Source organism: Seriola aureovittata, chromosome 13, assembly GCF_021018895.1.
Source record: "Seriola aureovittata isolate HTS-2021-v1 ecotype China chromosome 13, ASM2101889v1, whole genome shotgun sequence".
NCBI classification, from domain to species: domain Eukaryota; kingdom Metazoa; phylum Chordata; class Actinopteri; order Carangiformes; family Carangidae; genus Seriola; species Seriola aureovittata.
The window spans coordinates 8,911,921-8,937,080 of NC_079376.1; the positions used below are offsets into that span (position 1 = coordinate 8,911,921).

The 25,160-nt window shown below is 39.1% G+C and overlaps 2 protein-coding genes across 5 annotated transcripts; one reads left to right on the forward strand and one right to left on the reverse strand.

The window, feature by feature from the left end:
- Positions 1-3,015: 3,015 nt before the first annotated feature.
- On the forward strand, positions 3,016-12,910 carry LOC130180547 (programmed cell death protein 10). Its single transcript, XM_056394122.1, has 8 exons — positions 3,016-3,173; positions 4,880-5,118; positions 5,903-5,956; positions 8,998-9,115; positions 9,217-9,343; positions 10,696-10,774; positions 10,875-10,957; positions 12,041-12,910. The coding sequence occupies exons 2-8, from the start codon at positions 5,029-5,031 to the stop codon at positions 12,120-12,122; spliced, it is 633 nt and encodes a 210-aa protein (XP_056250097.1). The 5' UTR covers positions 3,016-3,173; positions 4,880-5,028; the 3' UTR covers positions 12,123-12,910.
- A 2,461-nt stretch (positions 12,911-15,371) lies between these two features.
- LOC130180520 (uncharacterized) lies at positions 15,372-22,364 on the reverse strand. 4 transcript variants are annotated; one of them, XM_056394083.1, is made up of 6 exons: positions 21,876-22,032; positions 17,895-18,138; positions 17,522-17,741; positions 16,493-16,823; positions 16,202-16,377; positions 15,372-15,860 (listed from the first exon to the last, which is right to left on the reverse strand). In XM_056394083.1, exons 2-6 carry the CDS (start codon positions 18,112-18,114, stop codon positions 15,638-15,640), a joined length of 1,170 nt encoding a protein of 389 aa, XP_056250058.1. In that variant the 5' UTR covers positions 18,115-18,138; positions 21,876-22,032; the 3' UTR covers positions 15,372-15,637. The 4 variants fall into 4 exon arrangements, with proteins under 4 accessions (XP_056250058.1, XP_056250057.1, XP_056250055.1 ...); XM_056394082.1 differs by lacking the exon at positions 21,876-22,032 and adding an exon at positions 22,039-22,364 and having other exon boundaries at positions 17,522-18,138; XM_056394080.1 differs by having other exon boundaries at positions 17,522-18,138.
- Positions 22,365-25,160: the final 2,796 nt, after the last annotated feature.

Sequence of the window (25,160 nt, forward strand, 5' to 3'; positions counted from 1 at the left end):
GTGTCTGTGAGGAGTGGCTCAACCAAATGTCATGCAATTCAAATTCAAATGAGGAAATACATTGCTCATCTATCAGATATTTATTCAGTAATTAATAATTGAAGCGGTGATGTGCATGTCTCCTATGATAACTCATATTGGTATCTTGTGTATGAGGGATCACCATAAGGTGTTAACAGTTGTGTGCAAAAGTTTGGGGGCATTTTATTTAGTTGATTTTTGCAGTGAAAAGCAGTCAGTATAACAGACTGCAGAAAACTATTAAAAACTCAAAAATAAATAATTAATTTAGTGCAGTGTTAGTTCGCTGTACTTTATTTCGTGAACTTTTTTTTTTTTTGCACATTCAAAAGTCTGGGTACCTAGTAACACCCCCTTTGGCAGATATCACAGCCCACAAACAACTGTTTTTCATTCTAGGACTTTTCAGCCTCTCTTCTTAGCAGAGTACTTCAAGCTCTGAGATCTTTTTAGGCTTTAGGCTCTTGCACACACAGCATGTATAAGATCCACACACAGACTTTCAGTAATGTTCAAGTCAAGCTTCAGCTTACTTTTCTTAAATTAGTTCATGCTTGATTCTGAGGTCTGCTTTCTTGACTGACAGCTGGACATTTAGTATCCATTCTTCCCTCTATCCATTCAGTGTCCCCTGTGGCACTGGTTGCCACACAACCTCGAAGCAAAATATTTCCACCTCTTATGTAACATTTGGCAAAGCAGGGCATTACCAAGTACTGACACAGCACAGACCACAATTAGTTTTTTCTTCTTTTTAAGTTCATGAAAGAAAAAGAACCAACAGTACATTAACATTTGAAGAAAGGTTTGTTTTTTAATGTCTGATTGTCTTTAATGTCCTTTAATGTTTAACTTCTTTTCACCTCAAAAACCATCAAAATATGTAATTTGCCCAAACTCTATCTTTTACCCTTTATATTTAGCAGCCATTGGACATGTTTATTCAATATCTGTTTTATCACATTTCCATTTAAAGACATTTCACACAAAGACCCAGGTGACCTCAGACTTACCTGTATTGATATAAAGACATCCACACATCATGCAGATTTCAATAATTAGAGAAAGTGTTATTGTTGTTTAGGCTGTGTTCCAACGCACTGAATTAGTAATCAAACAGTAACACGGGTTAAAGTGATGACTTTCAGCTTTAAGTGTGAACACTGTAGGAATCAGTGTCTATTTACATAGTCCCATGAACTTTAGGATGATCATGGGAATTGTCCCAAATATACAGGCTCAATCAATGAGACTGTTTCACATGATAAAGACCGGAGTGAATGTCACCCAAGTTAGTTAAATGTATAAAGAGGCTGCAGCAACAGGCCAGACAGAGGAAGGTTCTCAAACTTATTTATGTTCATTTATCTAGTTACTTTTGGTCAATATCGATGTGAATGTTCTTGAATTACAGCTGAAATTCAAATACAGAGCCAACCCAACAAAAAGTGTGTACAAACAGCACAGAAAAGACATTTAAAAAATGAATACACTGCCTGCATGCACAAGTTAAATTTGACTTAATATCCAAAAGCTCAGATATGCACTGACATCATGTAAATGTAATATGGCAATTATGTAAATGTCCCAGAGCTACACACATAAACATGCTATGTGCAATATATTTTATGCTTAAAATATGCTGAAGTTTGTTTCCTTTTAAGGCCTGAGCTTTTGATTGTTATTTTTGACAATACTATTTGGAGATGGTAACCTATTGCACATAAGTACAGGGAGCACACTCTTTACTGCACATATACATTTCCTTATCCTTTATGGTGTGTACACTCCAAACATACACAGTGTTTGGAAAACAAGGTGTGGGACCAGACATAGGAGTCAAGTCAGATGTAATAAAAGGTTTGTTTCACAAATAAATACAGGTGTGTGAGATACAGCGACTGGGAAGGAGGAAAAAACCTCACTAGTGGACAGATGAGGTATGACACGGTATGAAATGACGATATAATTTAACTGAACTGGAACTGGAGCAGCTGTTGCCATGACAACAGTGTGTACCATATTATCGGAATATATTGCATCAAAAGAACATCATAGTTTATGAATCAAAAACACATTAAGAACAATAATTACAACAGTATATTAATATTCCGTTGTGTTCTGAAGGGTGTCAGAGCATCGACGTGACAAACTCAATCATTCATCATTCTTGTTTTTTTGATGAAATTGTTCTTCAATAAAGACAGATGAATAAACTTTGATGTAACGTGTAAATATTCTATCTTCTGTGCGAGATTTGCATACCAGATATCTTCTGTTAGACATGTGCCTGAAGGCTTCATCCACCTGGAGCCTGCTCTCCTCTGACCCATCAGAGTGAAACTAACCAGGCAACTGAACTGACAGTCTGTGAGATAACCTCCACATTCCTCCACAATAAGAGAGAAAATGAGACACTTGACCTCTTGACATGTGCAGAATGTAATGGGGGAGATATGGAGATGGTCCAGAGGCAATCCTTGGCAAAGAAATAATGATACTCACCTTATCAGTTTTGTTAAAAAGTTGTGCATCCTGCGAAAATGTGTGATATATTAGGGTAAAAACATAATTTTGCTTAGAATGACTTCAGTAAGTCTACTAACAGATACAGTGTATTTGTTCATCAAATTCAGGTTTGATAAGTATAAATGTGTGGGTTTTTAAGACTGACCTGGTCTATTGGTGCTGTCTGGATGGAGAAAACACTGTGAAATCCCTATTTTATTTGTTTCATTGATAAAATAAAGGTTTAGCTAATCTTAATGTGGGTTTTGAACAAGGGTTTAACTGGGATATTTAGCAGCTTCACACAACAAATGGTGCAAAATTGGTCGTTCAGCTAATCGGAAGCTCTGCATCGGAAGCAAACTTCAGCGTCGTGGATAGTTTTTTTCCGTAAAAGTTTGACTTCCTCAAAGTAACAAAAAATGCAAAGATAACAGAAGATAATCCATCCTTTATCTTACATGACGTCACAGTCGCTCCATCCAATCCCCCTCTGATTGGAGGGCGTGTGTTTACGTAGCAACGGTCCGGAAGATGTCGCTGAGGCCAGTCCTAAAAAACTTCCGCCTTAAGTTGTAAAGAAAACATAGTAGCTAAAAGGCAATCGACGGCGTAACCAGCCCATTTAAGAAGTCAGACCAAAGGTAGATACAAGTACACACTTGACACGCACATACCGACTGATACATCTGACCTAAAGCAGATGGTTGACGTGTTTTAGCTCACCAGCAGGTACAAATCTACAATTTACTGTAGCTAGCACGTAAGCTACGCTGTTCACTGCTAGCAGTTCGCTACCATCGATCTGCCCGGCCATAGGCCTCAATTGGGAATCTTTCGGCTAGATCGCGGTAATTTTGTCACTTTACCCAATCGATTATAGTCCCAACATTGGATTTTGATAGCCTGTTACCTTGAAAGAAAGAGCAAACCTTAGTTAGCGTTACATGAACTACTTTGTAGCGATACCCAGTTAGCCGAGTAGCTTGTCAGTTTAGCCTTCCAGTTAGGCAGCCGTCGCGTCTGATACTGTGGCTGACAAACTGTAATGTTACTGTATATCTCAGAAAATATTTGAACTCTTAGACAGGTCATGAATGGCACAAGTACTTGATAAGCCTAGCGGAATAACCAAATGCTCACCATTTAGTTTGCTAAGAACTGAGCTACACCAGCAGACATTACTTTGTCAGTCATGTCTTCTTGCCCTTACAAACCAGATTCACTCAATATATCAGAACAAGTACGAAATAGTGGAGGTCTTGCTTGTAATGAGCGCTCCTTGTTTTCTTAATACTGATATTATTATACATTTAAGTTGTTATTTGGTCACATTGGCCTCGTTGTCAGCACCCAGGTAACATTCAATTGTGCCACTCCCTCCTTCAGGTGAAACCAACCAATACGTCAGCTCTTTCTGCTGGTTACAAAGCTATCTTAAGATATAAAGTACTGGTTGACCTGCATGTGTTAGTTTATATGTTTACAAGAAGTTAGAGCTGCAATGATCAGTTGATCAACATAGAATTAATCTGCAACTATTTTGATAATGGTATGCAAAAATGTAAAACATTTTGTGTTTCTAGCTTCTTAAATATGAGGATTTGATGCTTTGCTTTGTCACACATAAGAGTAAACTGAATATCTTTGGATTTTGGACTGTTAAAGTAAGACATCTGTAGTTGTCACCATGGTCCGTTGGCAATTATAACAGGTCTTTTTCCCTATTTACTTAATTTTTTTATAGATAAAATGCCAAATTGATCAGTCAAAAAAATAATCAGAAGGATAATCGATAATGAAAATAATGATTAGTTTCAGCGCTGCAAGAAATTGCAGAACAGAAATTCCAAATACATGTTTGAGGTATATAGATACAGTGTTTTTCCATCAGAGTATTGACATGTTTATGTTTTATCTGTGAACTGTCATACTGCTCAAATTGTCTGCTGATACCAAATATCAATGCTCACCTACATTAAAAATCTTTTTATCTCGCTGCATGTCACTGATTGGAATCATTTTTATGCAATGCCGTATTTTTGCCAGGGTGTAATGTGCCACCAGTTAGCAGCTGCCATGGCTGAGCGAATGTAACTGACACTGAATTTTATAAAAATACTGACCAAGAAACTACATTTGGTGTCGATCAGTCTTGTTTCTAGCCTGTACCTGAACCACTTTATCAGGTCCAGATCAGCACCAGTATTGATAGGGTTGATCAAATTGGTCCATCCCTACTAATAACCACAATGAATATGTCTTCATTAAGATATACTGGACTACGTAGATGCGCAATGTCTTAAATATAAAAATAAGAATAACTGGCTATTGTCTTTTTTTTCTCCAGGCTCTTGTCACTCTGGAGCTTGTGTGGTTTTCAGAGTGTGTGTGAGTGAGTGAGTGAGTGAGTGAGTGTGTGGGTGAGTGTATGTGTGAGTGTGTGTGAGCTGCAGTTTCCTCCTCACAGTTTCACCAAGAGCTGCTCCTCCCTGGAGGATGACAATGGAGGAGATGAAGAATGAAGCGGAGACAAACTCCATGGTATCCATGACGCTGTACGCCGTGATGTACCCAGTTTTCAACGAGGTAAAACACACGGGGCTGACAGAAGTTAGCTTAATGAAATTGTTTGTCTTGGCGTTCCTGGCTGTTTTGTTTGTTTCAGTATTCTGTTAAATACTACTCATACGTAGCAGATTAGTTTGACCTTTGAGTAACCAGACGGTATCTGTTATGAGGGATCAGTCCATAGCAAACATGTAATAATTAATGTACTATAAAGAAGGGCATGAGGCCACCTTGTGTGTAATTTAAGCATTTTTGAGCCACCTGATGCTACAATTCACAGGGAAATACAAACATGAATATATAGAAGGACCGATTCCTGCTGTAGTTTTAATGTATTTGACAGATTATTGATACTGCAGTAGAATGTAAGGAGACAGACAGTTATTATAGTAGGAGCAAAATGTTGTACAATATGACTTACAGCTGTGTTATTCTGATAACCAAAAGTACAGCTAGATTAAATGCTAAAATACACACTGTACAATGTTACAGTAATACAAAGGGTAGTGATACGGTTGTTGAAGAAAATCAGAAAATTGACACCAATTCAAATCCCTATCCCTGTGGTGACCCTTTGACTCCTCCTTGTGGGGTAAGGTAACCTTAAACATACATCCTGTTTTTTTGCCTGTTTTAACAGAGCAATCAAGTGTAACTTAGCACACAGCTGCATTTGAAACCCCGGCAACAGATGATAGATAGTCAAATGCAAGGTGACAGCAAAAGCCCCAGCACATGTAGATTTGTCAGTGACATTGTATCTTCTTCCATTTTTCTTTTTTTTTTTTTTTTTTTCCATTAGCTGGAGAGGATCAACCTATCAGCAGCTCAGACGCTCAGAGCAGCCTTCATTAAGGTAGGACCCTGCATGGATCTGATGACAACTACATTTTTTCCCCCAAAAAAACTCAGTAACTTTGTTTATATTTTTATACTTCTTCTTATACTATCACTAATAATTTGCCAGCGGAACACTACAGCAGGCAACAGGCTTTGACTGTGGTCGAAACAGTAACTTTCCAGTTTCAGGATGACATAACAAGGCCACTCCTGATGTAAATTTCAGTTCATGAAGATAAAACAAAAAAATGCACTGCAACAACTGAAGTAAAATGATGCCAGCAAACAATAGCTGCAATATCACTGTGTAAAACTAGAGTTATCATCAGCTGTACTGCTGTTTTTAAGCGAAACTACTGTTTGTTACAACCTGGAATTTATTTTCATAGGTAAGGCCATCTGTTCTTTGGATAAGATTTTACTCAGCAAATTAAGTGCAGAGATTTCACAATGCTGCCACATCTCTAAAATAGGTTTTACAGGCAGAGCAGTAATAAACAGTTATTTTCTTTATTGATTAATCTTCAGATTTTCTAATTGTTTTGTCTTTAAAAAGGTACAAAATGGTTAAAAATACCTGTTGCAGTTTCCCAGATCCCTCAGGTAACCTCATCAAATGTTTAATTTGCCCAACCAATAATTCAAAATCAAAAGACTTTCTGTGTACTATCATACATGAAAAGGAACCTGTCAAATCCTCAACATTTGAGAAACTGGAACCAGATCATTTTCTACATTTTCACTTGAAAAATGACTAAACTGATTGATTAATTATCAAAGTAGTTGCTGATAAATTTTCCTGTCGAATAGACAACAAGCGTGGGTGGTCAGATGATCATACAGGTTGTAAAAAAGCCCCCAGACTAGTCTAATTATAAGACAAAAAAAAGGCATAAATTGTAAAATTAAAACCCAGACTGTTCGCTGTAAACAATCCACCACAGCCTCAGCCCGACATCCTGGTTCAGTGTCTGCTCCTGCAGTTGCTGTGGCTGTGCACACTTGCTGGTTTCTCAGGATTATTAGCGACATAATGATGCGCTCACTTTTTGTTTTTACCTTGAAGGAGTTTAGATAATCTGGTAAAACTGATGAACTAACTGCTTGAGTTGGTTGCCATATGGGACCTATTTTTAGTGATGCATTCGCAGCACTTACTTTGATGAGGACAGGGTTGTTATAAATGATGGGACCGATGGCCAGGGGTAAGAAAATAAAACTGCAGATTTTTAATGTTCTAATAGTTCCTCTTGTAGTCACTTGTAGTGCTTTTCTAACCACTCTTTCTTGGCCTTCCTCATAATGCCTGCGTGCCAGTGACAGCTATGGCTGGAGGCTTTATATTTTCGGGTTGTCCATCCTGTCCATCACCCAGAGGGAATTTCTTTTTTGGCACAAACATTCACTTGGAGTCAAGAACATTTTTTAACACAAATGTCTAGTAAACCGTATTCAGCAAAATTGACACACCAGCACTTCCTGATGTGCCTGTTTTTTCAAATAAAGATTCCAGTTTGATTATCCACGCTTTTATATTATCCAGACTTGATTATTGCAACTCCCCTTTCACCTGCCTCAGCAACTCATCTCTGGACCATCTACAAATGGTTCAGAATGCTGCTGCAAGACTGTTGACCAGGTTCAGCAGGAACTCTCACATCACACCCATCCTATCATCTTTACATTTTCCTCCCATCAAGTTTAGGATTCATTTTACAGTGCTTGTTTTCGCATATAGTGTCCTACATGGTCAGACACCCATGTACATCTCTGACCTGCTCAATCCTTATATCACCAGTAGGTGGAAGTATGAAAAGTAAACATGAGACCAAAGAATGGGGGAAAAAAAGGGAAGTAAGATTAGGAAATAATTAAAAGAAACATGTTGACACCAAAGTAAATACTAAGCAGATTATCAAACGTACAGACAACCTGAAAACATAATACCTCTGGCCATCGCTGTGGCCAGCTTGGAGGCAAGAAAAGAAAATGAATAAAAACTTTAAAGTAAAGAGAAAGAAGAATGAGTTTAGGGCGGAGGGGCCCAGCAGGGTGACATCCTAAAGGCCCTCAGACTGAGCCCTGGGCAGCAGAGGGAGCTCCTGAGGAAGGCCTCTGAGGCACAAATGTAATTAACTTTCACCAGGGAAATCAGAGACTTGTTTCTCTCCTGCCTTCGATCCCACTTGAATACAGTGAAGCTACAGCAGAGTACAGAGAGGGCACGTGCGTGTGAACGCTCTCCTTTTTGTAAAGGGGACAAACTTGAAGCAGAATCTGTTGTGTGGTCACCATGTACATTTCACTGCAACTCAAGTATTCAATTGCATTATGAATGAATAATGTATGAAGTCATATAAAATGTTTTGACCAGAGTTTCCATCTATCACATCTATCAGATTAGATTTTATACGCTATTCATTATGCTGAAGCACCTCCATTTCCATGACTGATCTTCACATGAATTAACTCAGCTGCTATCTATATTACATCAAAGTGGTACCTGACTGTGCTCATCAGATGAGACTTTGTCACTGTCTTGATCTTCTGTTTTTTTCCCCCCAATCTATACACTGCTGTGATTGCATTGGAACAATAAAAGCACAGTGATCATATATTTCCTTTGTGCAGTTGCTGCTGATGAGCAGCTGCGTTCATTGTGTGCGCTGCTGAAATATTAATTAAGACAAAGCTGCTTTGTCGTTATACAAACCAAAGGAGGATGTGATCACCTTACGGCTGTTTTTACTATGACATTTGTGGGTCTTTTGTCCACTTGCCTGACTGATTGGTGTCTCTGCTGCCCCCGCTGCTTCCTGGCTGGTTGCAATTCAAGGTTAAATTATTCAGGAGGAGAGCTTTTGTGCATTCACCTGAAGTGCTCACAGCTGACATCTGACATTCAATAAAGTTCCAGCTTTGTTCTCTGCAGCTCTAAGCCTCCTCTTTCTTTTATTGGAGAGGACAAACTGTGCTATACCTGATTTTTTTTTCTTCTCATAAATGATTGCTTCTCTTCCTCACTCTGCATGGCTAATTCAACTCCTCCTTTGTCAGGCGGAGAGGGAGAACCCTGGTCTGACTCAGGACATCATAATGAAGATCTTGGAGAAAAAGAACGTCCAAATCAACTTCACTGAATCCCTACTGCGCATGGCAGCTGATGATGTGGAAGGTGAGTATGTGAGGAAAAAGAGCTACTGAGATATTGTGTATCAGCCCGTTCATCTAAATGATGGAGTCTCTGGGAATATGCTACAAACCCTTTTCCTGCAGATTTCATGATTGACCGGCCTGAGCAGGAGTTCCAGGATCTAAATGAGAAGGCCAGAGCTCTGAAACACATCCTCAGCAAAATCCCTGACGAGATCAATGACAGAGTACGCTTCCTACAGACTATCAAGTGAGTGCAAACACACCCACACAGACACACACACACACACGCACACACTGGCCAGCACATCAAACACAACAAACACAGCACATTTACACATCACCAATGAATACCAGTAGTTTACACATTGCGAACAAAAGCTGGTCTGTTCCATAGTGTGTGCAGTGCTCAGGCCTTCAAGAACTTTTAACTTCTCCAACATCATACTGCAGGAGCATCAGTACTGAGCTATAATGCATTCTGCTAAGTGATCTATGGTCTGGTGGAAAATCAAAATTTGGCACAGAGTGAGGTTCAGCTCTGACTCAGCTAATATAAAAAACAATGAGAACATCTGCAGTCCAATGACAGACCCAATGGTGTCCAAAACTGCTACACCCCCACCTCACCCCTCCACTATAAAACTCTACATTTTTATTGATCTTACGCATTTTCAGGAACAAGGAAGTGCTCAGACTTCCATCATTTTGTCTTTTAACTTTCTGTCCAGAAATGGGAAAGTGTATAGATTGATTGCGGCTTGTGATCACACAAACGATGGAGGCTTATTTTGATTTAATAACACTATTATTAAATGATGCCATGTCCATTACATGTTTCCACGAATCCAATATCATCTGGATATTCAGTTTACACTGATATCAAACGGAGAAAAGCTTCAAATTGGAGAGAATAATCCATCTTTTTCAATATGCCTGCTTAAAAATGGCTAAGATGATGTATCAGTTATCAAAATAGCAGATTATTTGAGTTTAATAAAATGACTGACTAATCTCTTCATCTTTAAAAATATATATTATCTATTACATAGTTAGGGGGGGTTGTACATTTCTAAATCAGCCTCCAGACCAACACAACAAAAATCAGCTAGTTTAGTCATTGTTTGTGATAAATGCAAATAACTTAATAACCAGCATCGTCATACTGATGAGCATGAGTGGTCTTGAAATTTTTCAGCAGAACAACATCATGCCGTAGGTAACACCGATGAGCAGATTTACTCCGGAATCTGTGGTGGATGCGGTGGTGTCAGTTGACTCACAAGTGTGGACGTGTTACCCAACTTTCAGAAATTTTAAAGTCGGGACCAGGACTTTTGGTGCAAGTCCAATATAGTTGGCAAAAGTGAGCGGGAGTTAAAAGACAAAACAGGAAATGGAACAAATGCAAAATATGTGGGGTCAGCATAAGGTCAATATGCATCTGGAATATCTCGCATTAGATTCATTGGTGAAGACAGTGAAAATACTAAAACCGTTAATTTCACTGTTGCTGTGGAAACATGACTGTTACGCCTCTTGGTTGACTTTGTGATGTGAAAGCATGTCCTCTCACTGCTGTTGCCTTTTTGTTTCTGACAGAGACATAGCCAGCGCCATAAAAGAGCTGCTGGATACAGTCAACAATGTCATCAAGAAGTATCAGTACCAGAATCGCAGAGTGAGTATTACACAAGACACAAACACACGCCCGTGCACGTTGTCACACCCCCTTCTTGGTTTCTAAATGAAGTTTCTGCCTTTGTTTTCCGCTCGTCAAGGCCCTGGAGCACCAGAAGAAGGAGTTTGTGAAATACTCCAAAAGTTTCAGCGACACCCTCAAAACATACTTCAAAGATGGAAAGTAAGTATAACCATGAGACTGTGAACGATGCTTCAGCTCATCATTTCTCTGTTTTCAATCTCCATTCAACTCTCTTCTCTTAAAGCTCGCAGTAAGACTCTGGGAAATCGCTGCCATGAAACAGTTAGGCCACACTTAGGCTTAGGAACTGTTTAAACAAAGCAAAATGCAACGTGTTCATTTGTGAACTTCAGAGGTGCTGGTATGTTGTTTAGTTTTATCTTTAGACAAGGCCAGACTCAATGTTCCCCTCTTGTTTACACTTTTTGTTCTTAGCTGACATGCTGCTGGCTCTAGGTTCATATTTAGTGTACACACACCACAGCTGATATCATTCTTCTCACCTGATTCACGGCAAGAGAGCAAATGAGTGTATTTGCCAAAAATAAATGTTGAACTTTTCCTTGGAGTTAAAATACCAACTAACGTGCTAGTCCCACATTCTGATATGAACACATGTTTATTTTCTCTATTTTTTGCCATTGTAAATGGAATAATTTTGGTTTATTATATAAGCCATGTGGATTCTCGTAATTGTAGATATTTTACACACAAATAGTTAAATAAATGTGTAGACACACTGATAATGGAAATTAATTTTAGTTGCAGCTAATGTAGATGGTTATGTAGGTCAACTGAAAGCCTAGTGAGTAAATTATGACTCATGCAATCCAGAGTGAGTGACACTGTTTTACCAACACTGACATTATTAGAAACACCTTACAACATTATACATTACAGCTGAACAGTACTGAAAATCCATCAAATAATCAGACACAGTGTCAAAAAACAGAACATGATAAGCTTTATAAAGGACATAGTGTATGTTATTGTTGCTGGGCAGCCATTGAACTGATAGCTGGATGTTACAATGCAGCATGCTACATTGTGACATCCTCCTTTGCATTAAGAAACCCGCAGGCTTCTAAGAAGGAAGAGACACAAGGGCAGGAATGTAGAGAGTGACACAGCTGGTCATTTGTTAACTAAACCTGTCATTAGACTTTGACCAGTTGTTTAAACAGTGTCTGGGAGCCTTTCCAGTCTGTTGTCTCAAGTTTTTTTTTTTGTCTTTGTTCCCAGGGCGATAAATGTCTTCATCAGTGCAAACCGGCTCATCCACCAAACCAACCTCATACTGCAGACCTTCAAAACTGTGGCCTAGCCCTCAAGAGACCACAGAGTCCCCGTGTCCTTTGGGGAGCAACTGCTAGAGTGGTGGAAGCTTGAAGAACGCCTGACCCATATATGTAAATTAGAAAGAGTTGATTTTAGGGTTGGGGGGTCGATTCCATTGGGAGTCGAAATTCTAGATTCCAGTTCAAGAGACTGAAAAGTGCCATTTGTTTTTTCAATGAGGATTTTCCAGTCTTGAAATGGAACTGAATGGGCCCAAAGTCTTGGTTGATTGATTTTATTTGGACAGTTTTAATTTATAACCCCGGTCTTGTTGGGAGTAGGTGAGGCGAGGTGTTTATTAAAGACTAATTGCCATTTTTTTCTAATATATTCATGTTGATCATTTTACTTTTAACTTTTCAATCATGGTTACACATGTGAGACTGCATTAAGTAGGGGTGTGCATCTCAACCGTCTGCACTGGTTTTCTCTTCTCGCCTCCTGTTTGTGTCATTTCTCCATTGGTCCGTACGCGCAAGGAGGAGTGACTAAAGCACCCGACCGCACGCAAAATAGCTGCGAGGAGAGGGGAGGAAACAGTGTTGGACATTTAAGAGGCAGACTCAGATTTCTTTTCTCTTTATTATCAGAAGACAGAAAGCCAAATGACTTCCAGCACAGTGTGCGCCTTACCAAGTCCTGTAACATTCCCTCCTCTCAGAGTGTAATGAAGTGGAGCCAGTCCCTGCTGTTGGGGGATGCAGAGAGAGAAATGAACGTTCTGTATTTAACTGATATCTGGTTGCAAATGTTCAATAAATAGTTTCCAAATGATGATGCTTTTTTAAATGTGTCCGAGTCCAATATGTGTGGGGTTACTTCTTTATTGTTGGTGAGGGGGGTGGAGTTCGACTTTTCGAATTTCTTCTTTTCTTTTCCGTCCCGTTCCTTTGTGAGCTAAAAATAACAAGCAAAGAAAAAAAATGTAAAGACATTCTCATAATTCACCCTTTATAAACAGGAACGGCACTCTCTGAAACGGTTTCAACAGAAACTAAACAATATAACTGTTGTACTAACTTGCAGGACTGCTTTAGTTTTAGCTGGGTGGACCTACACACTGGCAACTGAATGTAATTACTCAAGCACTCCATTTATTTAGCATTGCACTTATGCAACATTGGAATCACAAAACCTGGCACTTACATTACCCATACGTCAATTCAATTCTATTTGTATAGCACTGAATCCTAATATACATTATCTTACGGCACTTTACAGGGTAAAGAATCATCATCTGCCTTGAGAGGAGAAAGAAGGGGAGGGGGTGGAGAGAGAGAGAGAGAGACCATGGACAGCAGTATACACTGTTGATTGTTAATTGTAACAGTGAAACAGTTATACCCATAGGTCTTATCGTATTTGCTTTCAATCCCCCAGCAGTCCTGGTCTATAGAAGCATAACTAAGGGATGGACTCACTTGAGCCAGCTAAATTCACTACTGGAGCTGTGTCCAGGTGTGTTCTGCTAGTAGCTGCTAATATAGCCTTGAGCTACAAGTATTTAGTAAAGACGAGGATGGGCTGCAGAGATCTGGTTACCTCATTTCTTTGTAACTCCACGGCCTCTGATTACATTCATTGTCAAACTTGTAAGCTTTAAGCAAGCTGACTCGAAATACATCACTTGAGGCTCTCTATCATATTTCGTGTAGCCCCACCAATGTGACCACAAAAGCCTTTATACAACTTTTTTTTCACATGCAGTAGAAAAGAAGTGGATTCAAGCCTTGTTCTCTATTTAGATCAAGAGCTGAAAGTTTGTTTAATCATTTTATTTACACTGAACTGTTAAAATAACCTTGTTTAAAATATCTCTGAGCAGTTTGGCAAAGCTTGAGCAGATCTTAAAGACCGCATGTTACCCCCAAGGTCAGGTGCTTCTAACTCTTTAACTGTAGCAGGTCATTTTCTTGCTGGTGCCCTTGCCAGCTGAAATACTGCTGTTATTACCAGGCACACTGAGACAATAACATTTCCAGCGTTGCCTGGAAACAACATAGCAGCAAACCATGAAATTGCCAAGGGACTGCAAGTCTCCATAATGGTACTGTAGCATTGATGTTAGGGGAGGGGGGCAGGGGGTCTTCATTCCCATTTCCTGCTGCTTGGTAATTGGACCTCTTTTTTTGTTGGTCTGGAGCTTGTTTGATTTCACCGGGTGATGAGAAATATGATAGGAGAACCCAGAACTACTCAGCTGTCTGAATGCGGTCAGACCCACTGACATCCGAGTGGGTAATAAAAGCAGAACTGTGGCAGAAATGCTACTTGCAAACATAAGGTCCTTAATCATCTGAGACAACTCTCATGTGTTTCGGAAAACTGGTCAGACAAAACTATTTGAAGCTTCCACTTTCTGTAAAGTAAAGGCATCTGGCTAAATAAATAAATAAATAAATGAACAATGGATTGCCAAATGTGTTCCTAGAAGAGGAACAACTTTGCATTAGTGTGGCTATTCTATTTTTCCGGCTGTGTACTTGAGAAAAGTGCATTGTAGTTTTCTCACTGTGCTCTCTTTGACTGTCTCTGTTCCCTTTCACTGTGTGTTGTTTAATCCAACATGCACAGTCATTGTGGTGTGTTTGAGATCATCAGTGTTTAACGAAACACTTATTTTTTTCTTTGAAGCAACTGTGAAAAGAACAAAAGGAGTTTGAACAAATGTATTTAACAGGCAAATAACTTTTTTGTGCTTCCTTGATGTTCCCACTGAAAAGCAACCATTCATTCTGAACAACAAAAATTATTTATTTTTGTATTTTACAATAAAAAGTAATTGATGAATCATTTGGTAAAAAAAAAGGTTTTCACATAATTTCACATGATATACACAATGTCCACAATAAAGCAAACAAAATAACAAAAAGTGTTTTTAGAAGATTAATTTCTCTCACATTTGGCTGTAAACAGAAACGCCACATAGCTGCCTGACCAGATGCTCACATGGACAAACACCTATTAACACCACTGCTTGATTTGTCAACACCTACCCTGCTAACAGTCTGATAAGAAATCACAAGGTTTTCATGACTCTCACTGGCCTCACAAAATCTCTAAATCACATTTCATTCATTCAGCCATTAAGGACACAGCTTTTTCCAAATACAATTTGAAAAGATTTACTAATATATAAATTACACAGAATTTAACATTAACTTTAATTCTGATGATGAGGGATACCATCCATGCAGGCTACAATCCATAAATAAAGAAATGATTATTACTGAAATAATTAATCAAAAGCTTTTTTATTAGTTTTTTATAACATAGTGACCAGCAGCCTGAGACAGTACAGTGCACAAAATAATTTTTTGTACGTAATGCTAGCAGCGTAGGAATTCCAATCCCTTAACTTCTGTATAGGTCACTGATTTCAATGTGACAAAATACATTAAAAACTACCATCTTCAGCTGTGCTTTGCGTTAACTACCTTAGCCTTTATGTCAATTTCTCAGCCCCTTGCCTCCATCTGACTGTTTCACCAGTCCCGTCCGTCAGCTCTTCCCCAGCAGTCCCACTCTCTTCAGCGCCTTGTCCACGCTGGGAATGAGTTTTTCGTGGAAATCCCACAGCCGTTTGTCCACATGGAGCTGCTCCCGCGTTAACCCCCCCTGCAGAGCCACGCGGACGTGAATCATCCGACAAACATCTGGTGGAACCTTGTAACGTTGCCCAAAATTCTTGAGTGACTCATGTACGGAGGTTTGCTCCACCAACCTGGGACACACAGTCATGTAAATGGGTTAATGACAATTCTTTACTTCTACCTGTATTGTCTCAGTTTTGGAGTTTTATTGTACTTTGAGTTAAACTGTCCTTACAACCCATTGTCCATGTGTAATCTGTTGGGACTCTAGTATGTTCTATGGGATATCACCATTTAGTGTAATTTTAAAGCATTTGATCAAAGTTTTACTATGATATAAAAAGATCTTCACATTAAACAACTAATACACTGTTTTACCAAAAGACCTCCAGCCAAATGTGTTATTTATTCAACCAAAACACTGAGTGTGGGTTCTGAGTGAGTAAATTTCAGTTTGGCAAATTCACCCTACCTTGGCTGAACTATCATCTTGTAGGGGTGATATATATTTCTGTTTGGCTCCTCCCTGTATATGTGCTCCAGAATATTAATTCCTGGCACCCCGTTCCACTGAGGCAGGTGAAACTTCCCACTTGGCTCAAAGTGTATCTTGGGGAAGATATGGTTCTCAATGAGGAACACCGCCGCCTACAGAATGCGATACAGGATGTAGATAGAAAGACAATATAACTATCAAAAATGAAAAATGGAATGTATTAATGTAATATTCGTGTTTCTTAATTGCACATCCAAAATACCGCACATTTGGTGTCTGCTGTTGGAGCACGTTCATCAGAGACATCAGGTTGTTGTGTTGGTATGGCATTATAATCTCATCAATGTCGTTCAACAGGACGTAGCGTGAACGGGTCATGGATCTGTAAATACACTCATTAAGCGTGGTCAGCTGGCCAAAGTAGTGCAAGTCCCCGCCATGCTCTGAGAAGAGCCAGCCGCGAGACGGATTCATATGCTTGTTGATGGGCCAGGGAACCATCTCCACGAAGCCCTCCTGGCTGTAGCTCTGCAACAGGCGGTCGAGGTCTGGGCCACAGCTGGTGTTATAGATCACCACTCTGTCCACACCCAGCAACCTGGAGCAAGGTGAGGCAACGGTTATATGATTAGTTCACACATTACAATTACAAAAAACAAAACAAGACAAAACAAAATACATTTTATCGTTCAGATCTAGTGATATGTAGCCATGTAAAAAGTTTGGTTTCATATGTTCGTAATTTAAGATATTTACCTGGGGATTTCTGTATCCATCCGAACAAAGGATGTGGAGGTTAAAAAATCTTTGTGGTGCTCGTAGCACTGACAAATTGCATTTGCAACCTGGGAATGTAAGTCCAACTCACTCTCCTAACTAACTCCAGAGAAAAATATCTGGCTAAATTCCCCACTGTGTTCACTACATAGTTATTAACTTTGAATGCTAGCTGTTTGGTACAAGGCAAGTAGCATACAATAGATTTTAAGTTTTGTTTTTTTTTGCTGAGAACAGCTGTCTGTTGCATCTGGAAACTAAGCCATAAAAGCTTTGAAAGTGAACCGAAACAATGACCTGAAAATCACTATCATCACTATCACTATCTGAGGATACACCTGCTAGTTTTCCACCAAAATGAAGCAGAAACAAGAGGAGCAACAATAATTGTACAACCTCACCTGCATACCCTGAATACATTTCGCATAATAATTAATTAAAAAAAATTATGTGTTAAGAATTGATTTAATCTTGACTTTTTGAAAATATAACAGTATGAGAGTGTGACTTAAGACTGACCTGTACATCTCCAGAGTCTGTGCAAACTGAAGCACATTGTTGTAGTCTCCAAACAGGTTGGAGATGCAGACTGTGAACTGAAACTTCTCCTCCTCCTTCCCGTTGGTCTTTTTGTTTCTTATGGGGAGCCAAATCTGGTCAGATTGAGTTGCGCGCCCTGGCTGAGTCTGAAGGGTGACATGTGTAGCGTTGCAGTTTGTAGGGATCCGACACATGACATCTGTCGTGACGAAGGGAAAACCAAAGTTGTCAGAGTGTTGTAAAATGGTCGCTGGAGTGGTTGTACTTGATATGTAGTCTGCACAGCAGAAAACACAGTGCAGGGGTTGGATGGAGTCTCTCCTAAATATGCTAATGATGCGTATATCCAAACCCTTCACTCTCTGGTCCATGTAGGCCGACACCTGGAAGTGCTTGGTGTTGTTGAGGGGGGTGATGGTCTGCTCAGAGATGTGATAGGGGCAAGCTTTTGGAGGCCCACGTGGGGTTGGGATTGACCTGTATGTCTTGGGTGTCCAAACAATGATGCAGCAGATGAAGATTAAGGGAAGAATGACGAAGAATTTCCCTCTTGATTTCATTGGCTTGTCCATCCAACCACAGATGAGATTTGCAACCTGAGGCAGAATTAGGAACCACAGTTAGAGAGATTCAATATTTGAGGAACGAATCAAACACACTGATGGCTACAGCTCGAATGTGTTTTTACTGCAATATCAGGCAAATTTTATTTTAGTCAGCCAACTAATGTGGAATAAATTATTATGTAAATGTAGAATATGTACAGGATTACTCTTGGGTGTCTGCTCCACACTCCCTGCTGACTTCAGCTCAACAGTTCATTGTTCCAATACTAGCTTACATACGGCTTATATACGGGTAGGTAATTTTTATTCGAATGATCCAATATCTATTTTTAAAATTCCAAGATCAATCTTTGCAGTTACGTCTGAAAACACACTTACACCTTTTCTCAGTAAACGTGCATAGATACAGTGGTCATGACTCGGTTAAAGCTGCGTGATATGCAAGATGTTTACTTTGTGGAGCTCAAGTTACTAGAACATGCAGAACATAAGAGGTTATTTTAACTTAAAAGTAACAGTTAATAGCTGTCTATATGAGCCATCTTGAATTACCGCAACTACCACAGAAGCAGTTTTGAGTACTTTGGTGTTAATGATAGCATCACAACTGTGTGAGATACAGTCACAAATCTTTACAGGTGTTTAATTGAGAAATCAAAGGCAGAGTTTGAAGATGGGTATGGTCCCACCTGCATAGCCCCATTATATGTAACCAACACCCAGAACAAGGCTGAGACATGTTATTGAAAACCAGCCAATGCCAGCCACAACAATAGACAGGAACAAGCTAGAGACTGAACAGAAGCAAGCAGGTGCCCTTTATAACCTGATGAGTTAGCTGGCTGGAGTAGGAGTCATCCTACTGTTGTTTCAGCAAATGCCATGAAACAACATATGTTAACACTCAAGTCAAGTGACAAAGCCCTCTAGCAAACATAATAAATATGACTTGTTCATCAGGAACAGAAGAGGAATTTGGGCGGCCTAAACCATTGTCTTTCCCTTAACCTTAAATTATTTTTGTGCCTTTCCACTTAATTCTCACTCTCTTCGAATCACTCTTTTTACTCCCTTAATGTTTCCTTCTCACTCTCTTCTCCTTCCTGTCCAGTTTTTAATAATAAATAGTACACCATTAGCTAAAAAACTTCACAACATACAACAAATAGTATACAATTAAAAATGGTGACATTCGGCTCCTCTCGTCACTTTCCGATACCGAGCCACAGTAGCATCCAGTCTGTCCTGAAGAAGTAGCGCTGCTTAGAGGGCGTATTACAGCCTCTTGTATTGTAAATGCAACAACAGCTGAAGCTCTTGGCAAGCCTGGTAAGTAATGCTAACATTGGCTAAGTAGCAATAACAAAACTTAGCTCCTTTAACCTTAGCATTTTCAGATTATAAAACATAAGATTTATTTCACAAATTGTTAATTGGAACTGGCTAGTAAGGCACAGACACCTGATGTCGCCCTGCTGCCACGGCTGTTTATATTTAATTATATTTTAAGCAAGTATACGCTCCATTGAGCAGTTGTAGTATCACTGATTGTAGACTTAGTAGCATTATAACAGGGTGCATGCATTTTAGAAGGATACAAGCTAACACTTTATGTGGCAGGGCAGGGGGTAGCAAGTAAAAAAAGATAAGGGGAAGCACATTAATTATTGAGATATGTATATATATATATTTTTTTAAGTTTAGACATGTAGCTTTTTATATATTAATATATTATTTATATATTATTTGTGAAATAAAGTCTTTTTAAGATTTATTTCCTTGCAGAGCATCAGTGGGCCATTAGCTGCTCTTGCTGTGGGAGAATTTTTGTTGTTTGCTTGTGGGTTTTTTAGGGTTTTTTTGGGGGCGGGCCATTGCAACTGATCTGGTAACGTGCAAAGAGATATGGGTATTTTTCTTGGGGTGGACTAGTTCCATTTTCTTTTTTGTTGGTTGGGTTTTGATCTTTTGTTAATATGCTTGTTTCCCCCACCAATCAGTAAGAGGAAGCACGCTGGTGCAGCAGTTCGCACTGTTGCCTTTCAGCAGGAAGGTTCCAGAGACCAGTTTGACTCAGGCATTGTTGCATGTTCTCCCTGTGCCTGCGTGGGTTTCCTCCAGGAACTCGCACAGGTTAATTGATGACTCTAAATTGCCCATGAATGGTTGTTTGTCTATATATGTCAGCCCTGTGATAGACTGGCGACCTCTCCAGGGTGTACCCCACCTATTGCCAAATGTCAGCTGGGATTGGTTCTAGCCCTCTCCCCCTGTGACCCTAAAAAAACAGTATTACTAATGGTATGATATGTTGTAACCTTTGGAATGTGTTGTCTCACTTTGTGTGCAAGACGTATTGTATACATTGTGTACTGTGAGTGCACCTAGTGCCCCTCAGCCCTGCCCTGTCAGTGACAGCTGGGAATTAACTGTGAGGAGGTTAATGTTCAGAGATCAGAGATCTTCACGGATAATTTTGAGGTACAGGGAACACATCGAATATTAAGCTGTTAGCTAAAAAGGAATATTTAAACCCCTTGCTTTTAACACTGGGGGACCTGTATCCCCGCCAAGAAGGGAAAAGTATGTATTACTCCAAGAGTGATTGGTCAGAGCCCTCTGATAGACAATGCCTCCTCTCTCAATACTTGTATGAGATAGATATATCCTAAAGTAAGCTGCTGCGTGCCAATTATTTTGCCGACTACACTTACAATGTTAAACAGTTGATTTTTGATTGGCACTGTAAAGTTCCCATAGAAATCATACCGAAGGTTAAAATTGACTCAATAACAGATGTGTAAAAAAAAAGCCATCGGTGTCTTGTCCACATTAAAAGTATTCAGTATGTGCAGAATGTAAAGTGTATGCAAATGTGTTAAGGACAGAGTTCAACTTCCTGTCAGTAACCGATCCCCGGTAGCTTACTTGTAGCACTCAACCAGCTCAACAAGTTAGCCTTGAATTACAGTTGGGAAGGTTGAGTTAGAGGTTTTCCTGACGTCAAGGGGCGAATATAAAAAGTAAAGCTGAACTGATAAACTCTTTAATCATTAATCTTTCATTCCTCATGCTAGAGTAACATTTATAATACCGCCTACTTACAGTGTAATTTTGTTGTATGAATATGGCATTAATAAAAGCAGCTGCCACTGGTGTTAAAAATATAAAAATATATATAAATAGCAACAACTGGGGGGATTTCAGAGGAAAAGGGACAGAAACGATGCCAGAAATATTTTTGTAAAAACAGGAAAGGCAACAGTACAGTACTAGGGCAGAAGAGTGAAAAGTTTAGGAAAATGGTCTTAACAACCTTTATCTTACTGTGTGACTAGAGAGTAAAAACGGGATTACTTGATGTAAGAGTAGGTTACTATATATGGATCCACTGTTAATTTCCTACAAGAGAAGTTTGAGATACATTCGCAGGCAATTAAAACACACCAGGCTAACATTACGTAGAACACATAATCAATATAAACTCACGACTCAGTGAGAAAACTGTTTAAATAATACATCGATAGTCCTCCAATGCTTGCATGGCAGCAAAATGTAGCTATGTCTGCGGGTTACAATATTTTCTACTAAGGACATTTCATGGCTATAAGAATAGTACATGTGCTATCAAGGAAATATTATCGGTACACCAAAGCGTTGAACGTTAGCAGGAAGGAAGGCCTACTTAGAGTAGCCAGTCTTATTACATTTGTGAAGATTAGTTTCAAAATTTACATGAAGACTATATAAAACATACAGTAACTCACTCAAGGTTGAATGTGCTCCTCTTGTAGTAACGGCTGGTGCTGACAAGACGCACACACACACACACGGCAAGTTAATATTAGAGTCCGCGTCTTACTGTGTCCGGTGTGTTTCATGTGTCACTGTATCTTTATGTGACCCCCCGTCAGCCGCTCTGTATCTCACCCTTCTCTCTGCAGTTCTCTCTCACTATCGCTGTTGCTTCATCTCTGGGCGTGACCACTTTTCTCCAAGTTGCCGCAACTAATGGGAGCAGTTACGTGAAGAATGGGACTTAGAGGTGACAGAAAAACGTAAGAAAAATGCAAAAAAAAAAAAAAAAAAATGCTAAAAAAACCAAAATAAATAATAAATACGACGAATGGCTATATAGAGGGTTCAAACCTGTTAACACGATCATGGCAAATGACCCAATGAATTAAAGTTGCATGTCCTACAAAAGCAACACGTCAGGTAAGGCGATACAAGCTGGGCAGGGGAGGTTGTGTCCTGCAGTAATGTTATGTGTCATTACATCCTGCAATTGTTTGGTAACCCGGAGCTGCAGGGAGTGGGAGTGGGGGTGGGGTTTGGGGTGGGGGTGGGGGTGGTGGTTACAGCTGTTTTATTTAACTGCTTATTTTCTTAAATGTTCTTTCTTTCTTTCTCATTTTATGCATCAGTCAATATGTTATGCATATACCCTTTCTTCTTTTTGATTGGTGATCAGCACAATTTTAGCAGAATTATCTGTAAATAAAAACAGCTCAGTTATTTATTTATTTTTTTTTACCTGATGTTTGCAGATGAGTTCAGGGCATTTTCCAGCCATGTGTAGTGTCTGCAGGCTTCAACACAGGCTGCATCAACAACTTTGACCAAGAATGGAGAACAGCTTGTGTGTTTCCAGGAAAACAGTCTCCTGTCACCCTCTACTGCTTCTAATGGTTCAATGTGCATGACATGGATAAGCTTTTGTAATACTCAGGCTTGGAAGTAAGAGGACATGGGTTGTCTGTTAATGAGTGAATCAAAATGTAACTTTAACAATGATGGCATAATGTGGGCGATTTACAGAAGCCCTGAAAGGCAAGTTGATTTTTTTTCTGCAAGGATCATTTTTCTAAGTTTTTTTTTTCCCATCTGTGAAAACAAACCCCAAGAGGCAAGTCTTTTTTTTTTTTTTTTTTTTTTTTTAAACCAGGATCAATTGTTTTGTCAGGATTTCTCAGTGTTTGTTTTTGCAGTACTCATTTTGGCAACAAAACGCTGAAGTGCAACACTACCCCAGTTTAAATAGGACTAAAAACATTCATGTTTCCCTCTAGATGATTTTTAATTTCTCCATGTACTCAAATACATATACTGTGAGTGATGTAGCAAGTTACATAACACTATTCTGTTCCTTTTTTTGGCTTGAAACGTATTTTAATTGGCAAAGGCTTTCTGCAAGAAATGCTCTATGGAAGTCTGATGAGACAGTATAAAGAGTGACAGTGGTTGCAAGGAACAAGCTGTGATGAAAGAATGGATCACACATAGGACTTTCACCTCAGAGACTGTGGTATGAATTCTGTTATATTTATTGATTTTGTTAAATTATTCTTTTCAGTTTTTTCTTTATTTTTTCTTTCAAACCTTTCATCCAGAAAGCCTTGAAGGCACACCTCTCCCATGTGCAGGAGTGTGTAGCTCACTCTAATAACGGTGGTGTAATATCTGTCTAGTCTTGTCCTGTCCTTCACTGTGGGCCTTTGTCCAGGTGTGGTGAAAATTTCCTGTCACGTTTGCTTCTCCTTCTTTTATTGGGGGATTTGCTACAGCTCTTTTTTTTTTTTTTTTTTTTTTTAAAGGCCTTGGGTTTCATGTACTGTGTCTTTGGTCTTATGTTGATACACTGTTGGACTCCAATTCCAAATGTGAAAGCAAGTCAGGTTGACAGACAGCCTTTTGGGTCACAATTTTATCAATTTTTTTTTTCCTGTATGCATTTCCACAAAACAATCCAGATTGTCAGAATTGATTTTGGTGGCAATTTAGTGCTAATTTATTTCAGGTTTCTCTTGCTCAGCTTCCATGTTGTCTTGACACAGTAGAAATTGCCTTTTGCTGGATACATGATACACCTGTGTATATTCCCCAAGGAAGCCAAGAATTGCATTATTTGTCTCTTTTATGGAGGATTTAAGATGCCTAATTAGAAACAAATCAAACAAAGAAATAAAGTGAAACACAATACACATTGTAATGTGTATTTCCTGTTTATATATGCATTATTTCATATTTAAATGAAAAACAAATGTTAAAAAGACAATTTACTTCCTGTCACAATTAAGCAATTCATTCACTTAGTTCACAAAAAGCTACATAAATGCCCCTTTGGCAACATGTCTATGTGGAACATGGCTTTATTATGGTTTAGATGAAATTTGTACGTTTGTTTTCTTAAAAGAGAACTGAGTGTCTGCTAAACCCTCACAGGGTCCTGTGGCATCTGTTCCCCACAGAAACACGGCAGTGAGGATTTCTATAACCAAGTTAAATCAAGTGGCTTTAGTAGGATAAAAGACACATTTGGTCCACATTTTAAAGAAAAACCATAAGAATTCAGGATTAAAATACAATAAGATTTTTTAGGTTTTCTGGACGTGGTGTTACGGCTTCCTCAAACACAGATCATAATAATGGACGCAACAGGAGAAGGAAGTTTACCACATTTGTGCTGATGCATCATGAGGGAGAGAGAAAAGGAAAAAAATAATTTTTTAATCCCTGAAAAGGCCAATTTACTTCTTACCGCGGTACCATTTAAGCTTATTCACTGGACTTTAACTGAAACTGGGTTTGCTTTAACTTTCAATCAGTAGTGCATATGGCTGTTGGCTGTATGTTTGTTATGGTATGTTTAACATTGTTTATTACGATCACTTTTTTGTATGCGTTTTCAAAATCATATCTCAACTTTACCAACTCAACAATATAAACACAGTTTATGTTGAGGATGATGATAAGTATTTAGGTTGTTTTTTTGAGTGAAACTTGTTTTTCTCCAGCAGAGGGCACCACAGAGCATTACACCATCACCCTCCATTGCTGCATTATATTTCTTGAACACTCATCGTGACAGGTGGCACTTTGTCACAGCCATATTTGATCAGGACAAAAATAGGGCAATACGGCATCTATTGCCTTTGTCTTTGTGGCCTCTGTGAGCCTATCGAAAACCTGATGAAAGTCACCAACAGTGGAAAAACAATCAAAACCAAAAATGGGCCAGTAACAACAGATAGGAAAAAGGAGGGAAACTG

Bases quoted from the DNA above. Each gene is read 5' to 3' on its own strand.
- LOC130180547 (XM_056394122.1), top strand. From the start codon at position 5,029: ATGACAATGGAGGAGATGAAGAATGAAGCGGAGACAAACTCCATGGTA. The intron at 9,116-9,216 runs GTGAGTATGTGA...CTTTTCCTGCAG, and splicing joins GGCAGCTGATGATGTGGAAG to ATTTCATGATTGACCGGCCT. The intron at 9,344-10,695 runs GTGAGTGCAAAC...TGTTTCTGACAG, and splicing joins CGCTTCCTACAGACTATCAA to AGACATAGCCAGCGCCATAA.
- LOC130180520 (XM_056394082.1), bottom strand. From the start codon at position 18,114: ATGGACAAGCCAATGAAATCAAGAGGGAAATTCTTCGTCATTCTTCCC. The intron at 16,378-16,492 runs GTGCGGTATTTT...CGCATTCTGTAG, and splicing joins TCCAACAGCAGACACCAAAT to GCGGCGGTGTTCCTCATTGA. The intron at 15,861-16,201 runs GTAGGGTGAATT...TGTGTGTCCCAG, and splicing joins AAGATGATAGTTCAGCCAAG to GTTGGTGGAGCAAACCTCCG.